Source organism: Hibiscus syriacus, unplaced genomic scaffold, assembly GCF_006381635.1.
Source record: "Hibiscus syriacus cultivar Baekdansim isolate YM2019G1 unplaced genomic scaffold, ASM638163v2 tig00002655_pilon, whole genome shotgun sequence".
NCBI classification, from domain to species: Eukaryota; Viridiplantae; Streptophyta; class Magnoliopsida; order Malvales; family Malvaceae; genus Hibiscus; species Hibiscus syriacus.
This window is the reverse complement of record NW_024061938.1, coordinates 461,182-477,517: the sequence shown is the minus strand read 5'-3', so window position 1 is coordinate 477,517 and position 16,336 is coordinate 461,182. Positions and strand designations below refer to the sequence as shown.

The window sequence follows — 16,336 nt, the reverse complement described above, 5'->3', positions numbered from 1 at the left end:
GTGGATACGGTGTCGTGATTTTATTACGAACATTACAACGTGATCTATCTTCTAAAAGTAATTATGTTTTTATGTTACAGATGCATTTTCTAATGTCATAGTAACTTTAAAAATCGTTACGATAAAGTCACTACATTATGTTACGACTACAATTTAATGCTATGATTTTCTTTTTTTGTTGTTGCATGTATGAGATAGTTGTAAAAGATCAAAACTCCTTTTTTTCCATGCAAATTATTACTTGTATTTGCATCTCTTCCACTTCTTTTGTTAATCAATCTTATCATGGTTAATACTTATTTTTTCTATTTTTTACAATATGTTGTGCAAATAAATAAATATTTTTCCTTTCCCTTTATTTTATTGTTTTTATATTGTAATCAATTTTGGGTATCTTCTATCTATGGTACGAGTTTGTGTAAGATTTTGTTGAACTGATCTAATTATGAATTCTCATATATGTATTGTTAAACAAATGGGGAATTGAACAAAATAAATGAGTGGATGATTGAAAACAAAAGCATAAACAAAATGATTAGTGATGGAGATTATGTAAATTATAGGCATAATGTCAAAAATAGTCCTCAAGGTTTATCAAAAGCATATTTTATTTATTTTATAACATAAACAATTGTTAATTTTTCTACGAAAAAAAACGAGTTTGAAATATAATAAATAGTCGAGTGATATCCTATTACCGGGGACCATTTGTGTACTTTACCATGCTTTTAAATTCTTACGGCGTGTCACATAAAATAGAAGAGGAAAAGATTGTATTTATCATACAAATAAAAAAGATTGAAAGTGAACCAATAATCAGTTGGTCTAATTGGACGAGACAATAGATTATTTAAGCAAGGTCAAGGGTTCAATTAATAGCGTTTGCGAATTGAGCAAATTGGATTGGGAGGATTGCTCTCGCCTCTGTAATGCCGAATCTAGATTAGTTAATCAATAGATCAAATACTAGTGATTAATTAAATAAATTGAAGGTGAAGTTTTAAATGATATATACATATTATGTACTTTTCATGAAGTAATTTCATACATGTGCTTATCATAAAACGAGTGATGTTTCGTGGCCGAAGAGATAAAATATCTATATAAATTTATTTGAATTTCATAAAAATCAAATAAAGTTGGTTCAGTCATTACTTAGAAATAAAGTTTTGAAAAATCATTTGAGTAAAGTCTATTAGATTTTTTTATAATATATCTATAAAGTTTATTTTAATTTATTTACTATAAAAAGTATTTTAGTTTGTATATTATATTTTAAAAATCATTTTAATTTTTGTATACTTGAAAAAATATATATTTTTGGTCTAAAATAAAATAGTTATTAGTATTTGACTTAATTTTTTATTTAAACACTCTTTAGGCCCCTCTCAATTTTGAACTCAACCAAACTAATATCTCTCAATATATATATATATATATATATATGAATTTTTACATAAAAATTTTAAACATTTATGAAATCTAAATTCAAAATTGTTTAGAATTTAAACACATATTTAGATTTTACAAGTGTTTAAGAAATTTCATGCAAAAATTTATAAAAATAATAAATCGTTAATAAAAATAAATAAGAATTTAATTATAATTTTTAGATATAGAGTGAGAGTAAGGGTTTACTTGAAAAGGATGAAACAAAATTATAATTTCATCAATTTTTAAAAAAAAATCAAAATTTGAAAATTTTGTTATATTTAAAAAAATTATTTAGAAAAAATTATCTATTCACAATTAGACACATGTCATGTACCAGGGGCGGATCTAGAAATTTAAGAAGGAGATCCAAAATTTTAATTTTATTTTCTTAAAAATAATGGGTATGCAAAAATTGTAATATTTTTCTTTTTTCCTTAACACATTAAATTAAATTTAACCACTTTTTCAAAATAACGGGATGCACTTGACCCCTACGGGGCTTAGTGCATCCGCCACTGTCAAGTACTGATGAAAAGGGACAATACCATTATTGGACGTTTTTTATTTACTGGCTTTCGAAATGTACACTAAATAAATTACTCTCATTTTTTCAAGATAGGTCAATATGCTCAATTTCAAAATTTTTATGGACTTAAATGGTGTTTAAGTCAAGATATTTAAGCTAGCTAACAACAACTTTAAAATTTTGAACTAAAATATTCACTTGTTAAAGGTACAAGGGCTAAAATGTCCTTTTTATAATAAAAGGACTAGAATAAACTTTTAAATATAATTTAAGGATACAAATATTCAATTTTATAGTAGATGTACTAAAATGAATTTTTTAAATATAGTACAAATATTTCTAAAAGACTTTAACAAAAACAATTATAGATAAAGAAATTTTATAAAGTTTGAAATAGGAATAGAAAAAAGATTGAATAAGAAGGAAAAGAAAAAAAATATCAAATAAAGGATTGAATAAGAAGGAAAGAGAAAAGAGCCAAAAATTATTTGGTGATGTGGAAAGAAAATTAAAATAATTGAAAATTTGAAGGTAATAAAATATAAAGATGAAAATTTATTTTTTTCTTGAACACAAAACCTAAAATAAAATAAAAGAGAGAAGAGAGGGTGAAAGTACAATTCCTTTAAATTGAGAGTAAATTAGAATATTAAAATAAAATATAGATAGTTAAAATTACAATCAATATTTAAGATAAAAGATTTTTTATTGAAATATTATTATTAAAATATTTTTTTGATTTAACACGTACATATAGACATTGTCTTCAATCACTCAATGCCCAAGAGAAATCTTTACAAAAATTTTAATTTTTCAATGATTAAACTAGAATCAATCCCCTTTTGCAAAGGTTGAAAGATGTAAACAAGAAAACCTCACAAAGATAGGTGTTTATAAGAATTGAGCTCACAAGAAAAAACAATTGAAAGATTTGCAATAAGCTCAAACACATATGTACAAGAAAAAAAGGTAAAATAAAGAGTGAAAAGCTTTTCTCTAATGTCTCTTGCTTGTATAGGTGTTGTAACCTTCTTCAAGTGTTCTTAACTTATTTTTATATGTTGGAATGAGTTTGTGGCTGTTTATAGCCGTTTGGGATGAATTTTCTGCAAAAGTAAAATTGTCTAGAACATGGAGTATCAGTACTCCTTTAATGAGTATCAATACTTCCTTTGTAATATTTAAATAAACTAGCCATTAAAGACCGTTGGACTAGAGCAATATCGATTCTAGGGATCATGGTATCAATACCACTATGTAAAATAGTATCGATATCCCTTGAATAACAGTACTAATTTTGCATTATGAAATTTGAACAATTTAGAAAACAACTGGTATCATCAATGCTACCAAGAGAGAATCAATACTACTTTATCGATACCACATGAACAATATCGATATTATTCATGTAGTATCGAACTGTAAGAACAGTATCGATACTACGTACCCAGAAAACTGTTTTGTGTTCAAATTTTAGTTTAATGGACTTCGAATTAATTTTGAAAATTTTGAACAAATTCAATCAAGTCCAAAAACATTTTGCCTTAATTTGTTATATCAAAATATTATAAAACACGGTTCAACATGGAAATCATAACACCACAAAGGATTAGAAATACATTACTCTTTCCATAACATGAAACCAAAACTTTTGAATTACCAAAAAAAGTTGGGGAAGGCATAAAAACGAATTAATAACAAAAATGAACATAGAAGAAGTCCTTACCTCCTCCTTGAATCTTGAAAAAGATGGAAGAAAAAAATGAAGAAGAAGAAAATGAAGAAAATGAAGAAGAAAATGAAGAAGAAAGAAGGAAAGAGAAAATAATGGTCCAAGTGTTCACCTTTCACCCAAAACCCACGCCCAAAGCTATAAGAAATCTAAAAAAATCAGCCTCTTTTTCTTGAATGATATAATTACACTTTTGATCCCTTATTTTTTGATCTCAAACCAAAAATATCCTTTTTATAACCATTTGGGCTCAATCCAAATCCAAAGCAAGCCCAACCTGGGCCAACGCTTCTTAATGGATTATTGGTTCATCTAAAACACACTCGGATCAATCCAAAATTACTAACCCGAAAATCGAGGTGTTACATGCGATAACCATTCATTTAGCTCTTTTACATCCGGCTCAAATCATATATGTTTGACTTAGATAATGTGTTGCTGACTCTACCATTAATTGTCTTGGTAACAACTACAAATGATCTTTATTATATCATCCCAAAAGTCATTTAATATACTTTGACTCTATCGTTAATTGCTTTGGCAACAATTGTAGATAATATTCATTGTATCATCTCAAAGGTCATTTTATATACCATTATCTCCCTCTTCTATAGCCTCTGGAATATGTAAGCTTCTGTTTACGGTTCTTCTCTAATCAGTACTTTGAATTTTCAATAGACGCAAGCGGTGGAAAGAGGCAAACGATGGAAGAGTAGGTAAACTTTATCTCTTGTCCCTAAGAAGGTAGAAGTGGACTTAGTGCTTACGCAAAAAAGCCCCTAAAGCGTGCCTAGGAGGATTTCTCGTTTTACATAGAGCTTATCTCTCCAAAGGCGTTTTGCACTGCACCCACCTGAGCATGTCGTCTTAACCACGCCTAGGCGCGTTTTTGAAAACTATGATTCATACACGTGCCATTGTCGTTGTTTGTCACAACTTGTTCAAACATGTGTTTTTGACACATACTGCGAATATTATATATATATATATATATATATGACTCATTCTTTTCCAATCTTTTGCATGTTCTTTTAAAATTCTTTACAACGTCTGTATCATAACATAGACAAAGATATTGTCTGTAGGATGTGTATTTCAAAATGAAGATGCTACCTGCAAGATGCTTATTCAAAGACTCATTTAGGTAACGCGTGATAATCTTATTCTCCATTCGTCTCATAATTTATGTCTTATATTGATTATATACATAGTTTTAGGAAATGTACTTTATCAGGAAAAATGATAAAATTATCCCTAAAAATTATAATAGATTTGATAAATTTATTTTGATAGATGTAAATAGTAGGACATGCAAAAATATAAATGTTGTTGTTTGTTTATTTTTCTAATAAAATAGTTTGAATAGGATAATTATAAAAATAAAAAAAACATATTTAGTCGGACGGAATAAGTACAAAAAAATAATTATTAATGTTGAAATAATTTAAAACAAGTTTTAATTCAAAAAGTATTTTTCTTATTGAATGATATTTAAATAAAAAACCGAAGTAAAATCCCCCAGATCAAACAAATTAGATATAAAAAAAAAAATCAAAACATGCACATGAAAGGCATGCGAATATAATAGTAGAGTACAATAATTGCATCGTGCAGTTCAACATAACTCTGTTGAACAAAACCCAGGCTTGAATTCATCACCGTCCCTCAAAACCCAAACTTCCTTACCTCTTTCAAAAACAAAACTTGACATTTAAACTTTCTATTTAATTATTTGTCGTCCAAGAAAAAACCTGTCTTTTTTGTATGTTCCTTCCACAGAAAGAGAAAGAGAGGAATTGCTTTAAACTTTTCTCTCCCTTTTCTCTTACATCTCTTCCTCTTGGGGTTTCTTTATATGTACGAAAAAAAAGAAGGAATTGAAGATAAATTTGTGGGTTTCTGAGTTTTTGAGGAGCTAAGATGTTGGGTTGTGAATGTTTCTGTTGGCATCAACATATTGATGTTGAGTTTCCTTCCCTTCAGCCTCGGCCTTACTCTTTGCCTTCTCCAATCCCACAATGGCCTCTAGGTATGTATGCCTTTGCCCTTTTTTCTATTTAAACTCAAATATCTTCCTTTTTCTTATCCTTTTCCACTTGGGGTTGCTTGCTTGATTTCTTCTTAATTTCCTAGAAAATTAGATTGAGATTGTTATCATGATAACTTGAGATATGGGTTCCTTTTTCTTCTATGAAAGTTGTTCTCTTTCATATGATGATTTATATAAAAATCTATGGAAATAAAACATAATTTAACTGCTCGAAGGACTATGCCTATGGAGGATTTTGCTTTCTTTCTCTTAAAATTACATAAAATAGAATTTATGGAGGAAACCACCCCATTATTTGCTTTGGAGTTTGTAAATTAATGGCTCACAGATGCATTGAATTTGGAACTTTGGAAAACTCATTTGCCTCTAAACTCTCAACCTTCTTTAATCTTTGTTTTCATAAAAAAAAAATTTGAATGAAATTTTTCCTTTTTGTCTAACATCAGATTAACTTCCACCCTATATATTACATATACCATATCTTTTCTTTTCAATTATGATCCTATATAATGTTTAACCATTGATTTTGGATCTATTAATTAACTAATCTAAATAAATTTTTTAATTAATATTAATAAATAAAATTTTGTTACTTAACTACCATTATTATTTATATTGAATTGAAAAATAATATATATTTTTCTTTCTATAAATAGGGTTTTATCAATGATGTTAGGATATACTTACATCTCCCATTAATAAAGTCCTCTGTTTTCTTAGGGCTCCCACTCTCAGAAAGAAAGTCCATAAGGAATTTTTTTAATTAATTAATTAACTAAGACAATAGTTTAAGCAAGAAGTTAGTCAATACTTTTTATTGTTAAAAAAATATATAGGTTTCTTGAAAGTATTAAACTTGTAATGAATTTTGTCCTCCAAAACTTTGAAAGGTAGAATTTTCAATGCTTGACATAGATTTTTCTTGCATAAAAGAGACTAGTATCTTATTCTACTTATGTTTTAATTGAATTTTAGTTTTCTTTTTTTATTTGTTTAAGCTTTTGTTGAGGTGTGGGGCATCCTATTCCCACCCCCTTTGCTTCAGAGAGTGATAATTCTATGGTAGTTGTGCAGCTTGTGCTTTCTAACATCATGGCTTGATATGTTTAACTCACTTTGATAATGATGTACTTGCCACTATTCTCAGGTCAAGGATTTGCTACAGGAAAAATTAACCTAGGAGAATTGGAAGCGATTACAATTACGAAATTCGAGAGTGTATGGAGCTGCAGCTTGTTGGGAGGTAAAGAGAAAGGTGTCACATTTTATAAACCTGTGGGGATTCCGGATGGATTCTTCTGTCTTGGTTATTATTGTCAGGCAAATGACCAGCCGTTGAGAGGGTATGTCCTTGCCGCTCGGGAGAGGGAACCCTCGAGTCCGGAAGTTTATTGTGACTATGACTCTGATACAGACTTCCCTGCACTAAGAAAGCCTGTTAACTACTCGTTGGTTTGGAGTACAGATTATGGTAATGGTTTTGGTTTCTTCTGGCTGCCGAACCCGCCTTTGGGATACAAAGCGATGGGAATTGTGGTTACCGACACCCCAAGTGAGCCTTGTGTGGAAGAAATTAGGTGTGTCCGAGAAGATCTTACCGAGACTTGTGAAATTATGGACACCTTGCTTGCCACTGATGCAAACACGTTTCAGGTTTGGACCACAAGACCTTGCAAAAGGGGAATGTTCTGCAGAGGTGTTTCCGTTGGGACATTCTTCTGCTGCACATACTTTGTTTCCGAAGATCAAGAGTTGGAAATTGCGTGCTTGAAGAATCTTGAACCTTCATTACATGCAATGCCGAATTTGAACCAAATCCATGCACTCATCAAGCACTACGGTGCAACAGTTTTCTTTCATCCCGATGAAGATTGTATGCCGTCTTCCGTGCAATGGTTTTTCAAAAACGGGGCACTATTGTACGAAGAAGGCAAGCTTAAAGGTGAACGTATTGATTATTCGGGTTCTAACTTGCCTAGTGGAGGGGGAAACGATGGTGCATTTTGGATAGATTTACCAAGGGATGATAATGCAAGAAACAATGTTAGAAATGGAAACTTGGAAAGTGCAGAGCTCTATGTTCATGTAAAACCAGCATTGGGTGGAACATTTACTGATATTGTCATGTGGATATTTTGCCCCTTCAACGGACCGGCCAACCTTAAGATCGGGTTAATGAGTATACAAATGAACAAAATCGGGCAACATGTAGGCGACTGGGAACACTTCACTCTTCGGATTAGCAACTTCACCGGAGAACTATGGAAGGTATACTTCTCACAGCATAGTGGTGGTGAGTGGGTTGATGCGTTCAACTTGGAATTTATTGAAGGTAATAAGCCAATCATTTACTCATCCAAACATGGTCATGCTAGTTTTCCGCATCCCGGGACTTATCTTCAAGGGGTAGTTAAACTCGGAATAGGAATTACAAACGATGCTGCTCGAAGCAAATATTTTGTGGATTCAAGCACTAGGTATCAGATTGTTGCAGCTGAGTACATTGGAGATGGGGTAGTTACAGAACCATGTTGGTTGCAGTACATGAGAGAATGGGGTCCAACCATAGTATACGATTCGAGGTCTGAACTGGATAAGATAATTAGCCTCCTCCCGTTGTTTGTTCGGTTTTCGGTGGAGAACATCTTTGACATGTTTCCAACGGAGGTTTACGGCGAAGAAGGGCCGACTGGACCGAAGGAGAAGGATAATTGGCTAGGAGATGAAAGATGTTAGCTTCACCACATATACCATCATTGCATTAAATTGAAACATTGCTTTCGAGTGTACAAATCATACTGGGTAATGGTTTCGTTGTATTCTTAGGCCTGGCACAAACACTGGCATAGTCCAAAAACTTGGTGTAATTTTCCCCTATTTAAGGCCTGGACCACTTTTGCTATATAAAAACAGTAAAATAGCAGAGATATATTGCACCACAAGCCACATAAAACTGTGACGTACTCATTTCATTGAAAGAGATACAAAGACTAACAGAGGGCAAATGCCAGCCAGTTCAAATTTTCATTGCCTACAACCTATGAGCCCCTTCAAAATTTTCAAAAAGGTCACCTCTATGATCTTCAAATCAGAACATGGATACCATCCAAACATCACCCAGACCCCAAAAAGAATGGTAGTGTGTTAAAAAAGGGGGATTGAACTGACCTCATAAGCTGTCATGTACAATCACAACAAATTACATTGGAAACTCGATATTATGGAGAATAAGTTGATCATTCTCTCTTTGCTACCTTGATATTTTGTTGTCCCTATTTACATTCTCCCAGCTTATCTCCCGGGCGCACTCACCGCATACAGTACTACAACCGAATTTTGTGCCCTAGCTTTTGAGAGTGAGCATGTGGGCAAGATTAGTACATTTCCGTTGCACAATCCGACTCCTGAAAATGCCCTGGGGTTTTGTTAGGTGATTCTTCACGGGCTCTGGTTTAGGAGGGGGCACATTGGGAACAACAGGCCTGCGATCTGCAGCTGCTGCAGATTCATCAAGGGATACTCGCTGCACCTCTTCCCATTCTAAGGTTTTTCGATAGACTTCCCAAGCCATATCTTGCTCTTCTTTCGAGAGCTTTTCATCTTCATTCTCTTGCAAAAGGGTCTCATGTTCATGGAAATTGGCAATCCACCTAAAAACATCATCAATATCTAAGTTACTCCGATTATAAAAAGGGACTAATGTCAAACTTATATGATCGTGGCAAAGAAATTTCTTTATTTTGTATAACATAGCACTCAAACAGCAGAATCAGACAAAGAAATTTCTAATTTTATTTTTTTTGTAAAGGAAACAGAGCATAACCGGTAACAGAAAGAATGGAGAATACCTATTCCTTGCTTATAAAAGCTGAAACCAATAGATGAGAACAGATTGAGAGTACCTTGGATGATGTTTGACAAGTAAACTTTCCATTACTTTGTCAGAGGAACAGCTTCCATGAGAGAGCGAGATCTTCTGGTTCAGTGACTTTCCACCTTGATTAGGCATATTCTGGTTTCCATTCTCTTCACTAAGTTCCATCAAAGTATCGAAATTCTCTTCCTCACCAAATTCAAACAGATGTAACATCTCCTCCTTAGATATAGTCCTATGTAATTGTTGTCTATCGACCACCCTTGCAGCAAGACCTTTTGTCACCTATTTGCACCATTTTTCTAGTTAAAAGGCTATTCAAGAAACAAAAACTAATGAAGGGCAAAATTGTTCCCCTTACCTGAATCTTATAAATTTTTTCTTCCATAGTCCCACGTGCCATCAATCGATAAGCAAACAACAGCTTTCTCTGGCCATACCTATAATAACAAACATTTAATGCAGCTAAAACATGCGAGGCAAAATTAACAGAACTAATGGACTTAAACCCACCTCCAGGCCCGGAATATAGCTTGAAGATCATATGTAGGATTCCAAGAACCATCAACAATAATTACACGGTTTGCAGCATATAGATTAATCCCAAGACAGCCAGCTCTCGTAGAGATCAAAGTACACTTGACTCTTTTGTTCGTCGGCTCATTAAACCTCTCAACCAACTTTTGTCTTTCGGAACTTTCTGTTTTTCCATTCAGTCTGTATGGCACACGTATCAAACAAAAGAGAGCTTCAGACATCTTTGTTTTCAATATTTCTTACAACAATCAAATTTATGAAACCTAGATCACAATATGTTATATATGAAAAATAAACCAGCTTCCCAGCAAAATCAGGTACATTTCGGGAGATGCTTACAAAATAATACAAAAATGTTTAGTGGCAAAAGCCATTTGTTAAAAAAAGCCGGCATATGCAAACACACTTTCATCAAGAAGCTAAGTGAATTAAAAGAGAGATACAGTGTTACACGGGGAGAATACTAAACAATTTTAACAACTTCCTAAAAGTTTCCAGTGAAATACACTCACCTATACCAGTCTTTCCCCTTTTTCCATAACTTCCCCTTTTTTCCACGTCTCGGTAATCGTGAAAGATATAGTTCTATCAGATCTAAAGTTGGAATGCTCTGACTAAAAACCAGTGCCTTGTCACCCACATCTGAACACATGGTTATGATGTCAAGCAGCAAAACCATTTTGCCGCTGTAATCAAGTTCCTTATAAATATTTTGGTGAAGAAGGTCTGTCCACCAACCCTAGTGACAAGAAACATTCAAGCATCAGTGTGACAAGAAAAATCAATATAGACACAAGCCATTATATAAAGTAGTTTCACAAAAGGCACATAAATAAATAGATATTCACATACCTTTTGAATAAACCCATAATCATTTTTCTCGTGCAGAGAATCATTCATACTCCTTGTTTTATCTGAAATAGAAGAAGCAAGACAATTTAAACATAAAAGTTAAACAAATGAAACCCTAATGATTGATCAAAGAAAGCTACAAATGATTTCATAAATGTGTCCCAAAGACATAAAATCGAAGAAACCACAAAATATCAATAATCATTGACTTAAAAATTAGTTGAAGTTTGTTTCAACCTCATTTACTGACAGAATCAGTAAAATTAATTGCCTAGTTAGTGAAAGCAGTAAGCAGACCAGACCTTGAAACGTGCCAGATTGCACGCTATGGAGAACACTAATCTGCAATTTTGCACACTGTGAGTAACACCAATCTATAATTTTGCAAGCTAAAATGACACTGACGATGTTTCTGACTCAGCCCACCCTCAAACTCCTCTTCTTATTTCATATGTGCTAAAAAGAAAAACAATAAAATGTAATTAACTGTAAAACCTGTTTTGATCTCCTTCGATGTCTCTTCTGTTTCAAATGCAGCTGAAACTTCCCGTCAGTATTTACATCATCTTCCTCTTTGACCTGTCAATAATCTTAGATGTTAATGCAAGGTTAGATGTGCTGTAGGAGTTAGAACATTGACAAGCAGAATACTGTAGAAGAAAACATATCATCATGTATTACAATATGGAATGCCCATGACCCTGAACAAATTCTATCAGTAGTCACTACCAAGATTAGCATTACCCAAGATGTATCTCCCAAAAAGACCAGATAATCAATTCAAGGAAAAAAGGTTCAAGCAAAAGGTAACATTTAGGGAGAGAAAAAAGTATGTATCAACTGCAAAACATGACAGAATATTATCAGACATATATAAGAAACGAAATATACATTTCCATGCAGTTGAGTCTGGGAACAAAGAATAATTGCATCAAACAACACTAACCTTTCTAAAAATTTTCCTTTGATCTTCAGATAGAATCAGCTCTTTCTAATTTTCTATGGCATCTGCAATGACCGGATTATCGGAACTGCCATCAATATCTTTAATCTCCTCCACCTAACAAAAAAGGTTACCAGAAAATTCATTGGGAGAACTGCTGAATCTATACAGACTAGTTTACAACAAATTTCATTAAAACACAAATTTTAAGCATTGAAAGGTAAATCTTCGTAAGATATTTTCATTATGAATATATGTGACTTTTGACAGAAATTATATCAATGAATGGAAAACAAGACTAGATAAAATCAATTGCCAAATTCCTTGGTACCAAACCAGGAAAGAAGAATATCCTAGGACATGGTATAATAGGTAAGGGGACAAGGCATGCCATTAGATTATTTTGTGGTCCAAGGAGTAAAGGAGGAACGGAAGGTGTTTAGGCTTTGATTAGTTAATCCCAACTTTTTCTCCATATAGCAAGCCATAAAGCTTTTTTCTTTTATAGTTCGGGGATGAGAGGATTCAAATCCAGCTCTATGTCAAAAATTGAATTCACCAAGGAGCCAAATGCTCAGGTGAATCCAAAAAGCTTTTCAGCATCAGTCTCAGCCAGATATAAATAACAAAATAAAATTGCATGTGGTTACTTTAGGAAAGACATTATTCTAAGGTTGTGGTCCAAGGTCCAATTCCCTTCTTCAATACTCCCTACTTCCTCATTTATACCCAGGGGAAAAAAGGAATTTCAAGAGTTAGAAAAGCCATTTTGCTAAAAGGATTTTTCAATATTGACTTGCCTCAAAACGCAATCCATCATCTTGTCCAGATGTTGATGGTTCACCATCATCTGAGTCAACAAAAAAAGAATCACTGGAGGCTCTGTCAACATCTTCCACTTCATTGTATTTTTCCTCCATTTTTATTGAACTTGCATCAAGAAAGGGAATAACCCTCCGAAGCAGCAGCTCTAAAGATGTAAACTAAACATATCAGCAAACCAAGCAAAGGATCAATTAATCAACCAAGAAAATCACGTAGTCACACCATACAACAAAAAGGAAGCAGAGATAGCAAGCATTCTTGATTATTTGCAAGTAGTTTCCTTTATTTTCCTAGACTAACCTCAAAATTACTAGCAAGTGATTTCTGTCATGGTGTCTATGTCAAAGAACGCATTAAAAACACCCAGGAAACCAGAACTAAAAACTTCTACATTTATGTTTGGATTTTTTGAATCAGATCCTAATATTTTTCTAACTAAAAATTTGCTCCATACAAATACAGTTACGCAATAACAAATCCCTAACTAGGAAAAAATCACAGAAAGCAAATCATCAACCAACAAAAAACAAATGATAATATAAACACAAAAAGGTGGCCGCAACTAACAGATACTAGGTTAGTTGTCATTTTGAACTAAGCAATTCCCTGATTAAAAAAAAGGTAATCAAATTTATAACACAATTTCCACTTCTAAGAGCAGTAAAAGAGAAGAAAAAAAACTCCAAAAAGAACCCATGTTTCCAAAATTTCCTCATTTTTAAATAAGAACTCCTTTGAATCCCTGAAACAACTCCATTAACATAATGCTAAGTCACTTGAAAACCCTAAAATAATAAAATTTATAGAAACGAAGAACTAAGACTAGAAATAGTCGAAATGAAGACGCGATTTTAAGTTAAAGCTCTATTTAACTTCGACCAGAAGGACTCTGCTGAGCCACTGCCTAAAGGACCAGTGAATTGGGATCGGAGGTAAGAGAACGAGTTGACTCACCGGAGGGAAAGAAGAACCGCTATTGAAGCGGAAATCCAATTCGGATTTCTTCTTTAGAACACGCAATTAAAAATGAAAAAATTAGACAAAATATAGTTTTGAGATTATTATGAAATAAAAAGAAAGAACCAGGGAAGAACAAGAGATACGAGAATAAAGAGAAAATATTGTATTATTATTTTAATTTAAACTTTATATAATATTTTTTTAAAACTTTATATTTATATGTATAATGAATGTATAAAATTTTTATTTTAATAGATATTAAAGTACTAATAATAACGTATATTAAAATTATATTTAATACATATTATTTTAATCGTAATATATATTTATATAAATAAATATTTATAATTCTCTTCCTACATTTATAAAGATAATGTGCTTGTGAAAATCTGGTTAAAATGAAAAAGAATCTTAACAAAGAAAAAATAGCATACATCTATTTAATACGCGTAATATGTTGTCTCATTAAAAACCATTATCAAGAAAATTCAACGGACAAAAACCGTGTATTCACTCCTCCCATAATAATATCACATAAGATATTTAAACTTTTACAATTCGATATTGAATACAATCTTCATATTATAATTTCGATAATGTTTTGCTGAATAAATCTTTCAAATTACAATTAACTGGATTCATTGAATATTTGTGTTTTATTTTTCTTTTAAGATAATGTGAGATGAAATTTAAGGGAAATATATTTCTTTTGATGTTTCTTCTTTTCAATTGAGCTATACATTATACATTACCTTCGTACGAAACAGTTGACATCTTATCATATGAAAGCAAATCGTATATCTTCTGAATGTGTTGTATCAATAATTTTAGCCAAACACATTATCAACTTGTCTCATGTATATCAATTATACATAATTTATATAAACATGAAATAATGTTTGAAGATCGAAATATAATAATCTTATAACACTCAAATAATATTTATAAACTGACTAAGATATGATGCTTTTAGACTGACTAAGGGGTTGTTTGATAAAATAAAATGATTAAGCGCTGAATGATTCAATGGCCTGAATGATTCAAAGGCTCTGTATGAATTGACTCTGAATGTGACATGTTGTTTGAATAATGGTTCTGAATGTACAATATGAATTATGAATTTTTTTAATTTTTACCTTCATATTGATTTATTATATTATAAGATATAATTGTTTAATAAGACAACATGTGAAAAAATAAGTATTATGGTAAAATACCGGGTGCTTAATGATTAAGAATGTACTTTAGTATTGAATCATTCAACAGTGTTTTGTTGTTTCATTTAGCATATTCTTCATTCAGAGGTGAGAATCAAATACGCTGAATGCTGAACGGTTCAACATTCAGCGCTGAATGATTCCATTCAACAGTAAACAAACGGCCCCTAAGATATGACATTTTTTGACCCAAAGTTTCTTTACCCTTCTTTTAAATATAAAATGTCTCTATTTATACTTAAATATTCGATCTATAAGTTAAAACAAAACTTGATTTCAAGATTTTTGTCTAAAATACCTTCATTGAGGATGCTTTGGAAACTCTTCAAAAGTTCTAATTTAAAGATGAGTTTTTACAATCTTTAAATTATGGATATATAAATAATAATTACAACATATTTTGATTCATATGTCTTTATGAAAACACATTGACGAGTGTATTAATCTTTATATCCTTAAATAATATAGTTTGTGACATTTTAAATCCTTCAGGAATAAGTTTCACTATATAAAAATTTATCTACGAATTCATTAAACGCATTATAAATTTTTCATAACTGCCAGAGCAAAGTAATTACATCCACCACAAAAAAAAATTTAAATTATTCATAATTCAGGTTAGACATAATGTCAAAAAATGCTCCTAACATTTGACTAAATACTCACTTTTGTCCATATTATTTTTTTAGCACTTTGGCCCATAATATTTTATTTTGGGACAAAAGATCCATTTGTGGATGAAAAATGTCTATTAAAAATGATTAATGTTCTAAAATAGGAGTATTTTCAGCTTAAAATGAAAAATGATGAACAAAATACTCTAGGGGTACTGGTCACTTGGGGGTCACTAGATGTATATTCCCTATGCAAATGTGACACAAATCTTACCCAAAGTACCTATGTTAGTGAGTTAGAGGAGTGTGAGTTATGTGATACACATGTGACTCCAAACTAAATCACGATATCTACTTATGAATGAGTGTTTTATGCAAATGTCACTCGTACCTCATCATCCTTGATGTTGTTGTATTATTGTGACAGTGAATATGCATGACATTGATAGTAATGCCTCCATAACTTTACCTGTACAGATGCTTGTGTTATGAATACATATAGTATAGTTGAGTTATTTGTGTGGCATTGAGCTTGTAACTTAGCATTCAATCGCAAGTATCTATAAACAGTTCGAAGAGCATTATCATTTAGACAGATTTTCGCATCATAGCACTTCTTTGATTTATGTAGAGGACATGCATTTCATATTCTTTATGTTGTGTTTCAATTGTAAATCTATTTTGTAAAACATGTACTTTGTTACTTGATTTGTATTATTTGGAGTTTCATATTTTATAAACTTGAACTATGTTATATACATTGTATTTATGG

The 16,336-nt window shown here is 31.8% G+C and overlaps 2 protein-coding genes and 1 long non-coding RNA gene across 3 annotated transcripts; 1 reads left to right on the top strand and 2 right to left on the bottom strand.

Annotated features, from left to right (window-relative positions):
• The first annotated feature begins 5,354 nt into the window (after positions 1 to 5,354).
• On the top strand, positions 5,355 to 8,573 carry LOC120148377. Its single transcript, XM_039161522.1, has 2 exons — positions 5,355 to 5,721; positions 6,890 to 8,573. The coding sequence occupies exons 1-2, from the start codon at positions 5,613 to 5,615 to the stop codon at positions 8,476 to 8,478; spliced, it is 1,698 nt and encodes a 565-aa protein (XP_039017453.1). The 5' UTR covers positions 5,355 to 5,612; the 3' UTR covers positions 8,479 to 8,573.
• Positions 8,574 to 8,884: 311 nt separating this feature from the next.
• LOC120148387 (protein CHROMATIN REMODELING 20-like) lies at positions 8,885 to 11,162 on the bottom strand. Its single transcript, XM_039161527.1, has 6 exons — positions 11,006 to 11,162; positions 10,666 to 10,892; positions 10,130 to 10,333; positions 9,978 to 10,056; positions 9,645 to 9,901; positions 8,885 to 9,392 (listed from the first exon to the last, which is right to left on the bottom strand). Exons 1-6 carry the CDS (start codon positions 11,051 to 11,053, stop codon positions 9,086 to 9,088), a joined length of 1,122 nt encoding a protein of 373 aa, XP_039017458.1. The 5' UTR covers positions 11,054 to 11,162; the 3' UTR covers positions 8,885 to 9,085.
• A 338-nt stretch (positions 11,163 to 11,500) lies between these two features.
• On the bottom strand, positions 11,501 to 12,723 carry LOC120148405. The gene is made up of 2 exons (XR_005518365.1): positions 11,952 to 12,723; positions 11,501 to 11,584 (listed from the first exon to the last, which is right to left on the bottom strand). It is a non-coding gene; the product is annotated as an uncharacterized LOC120148405 (long non-coding RNA).
• Between the last annotated feature and the right edge of the window lie 3,613 nt (positions 12,724 to 16,336).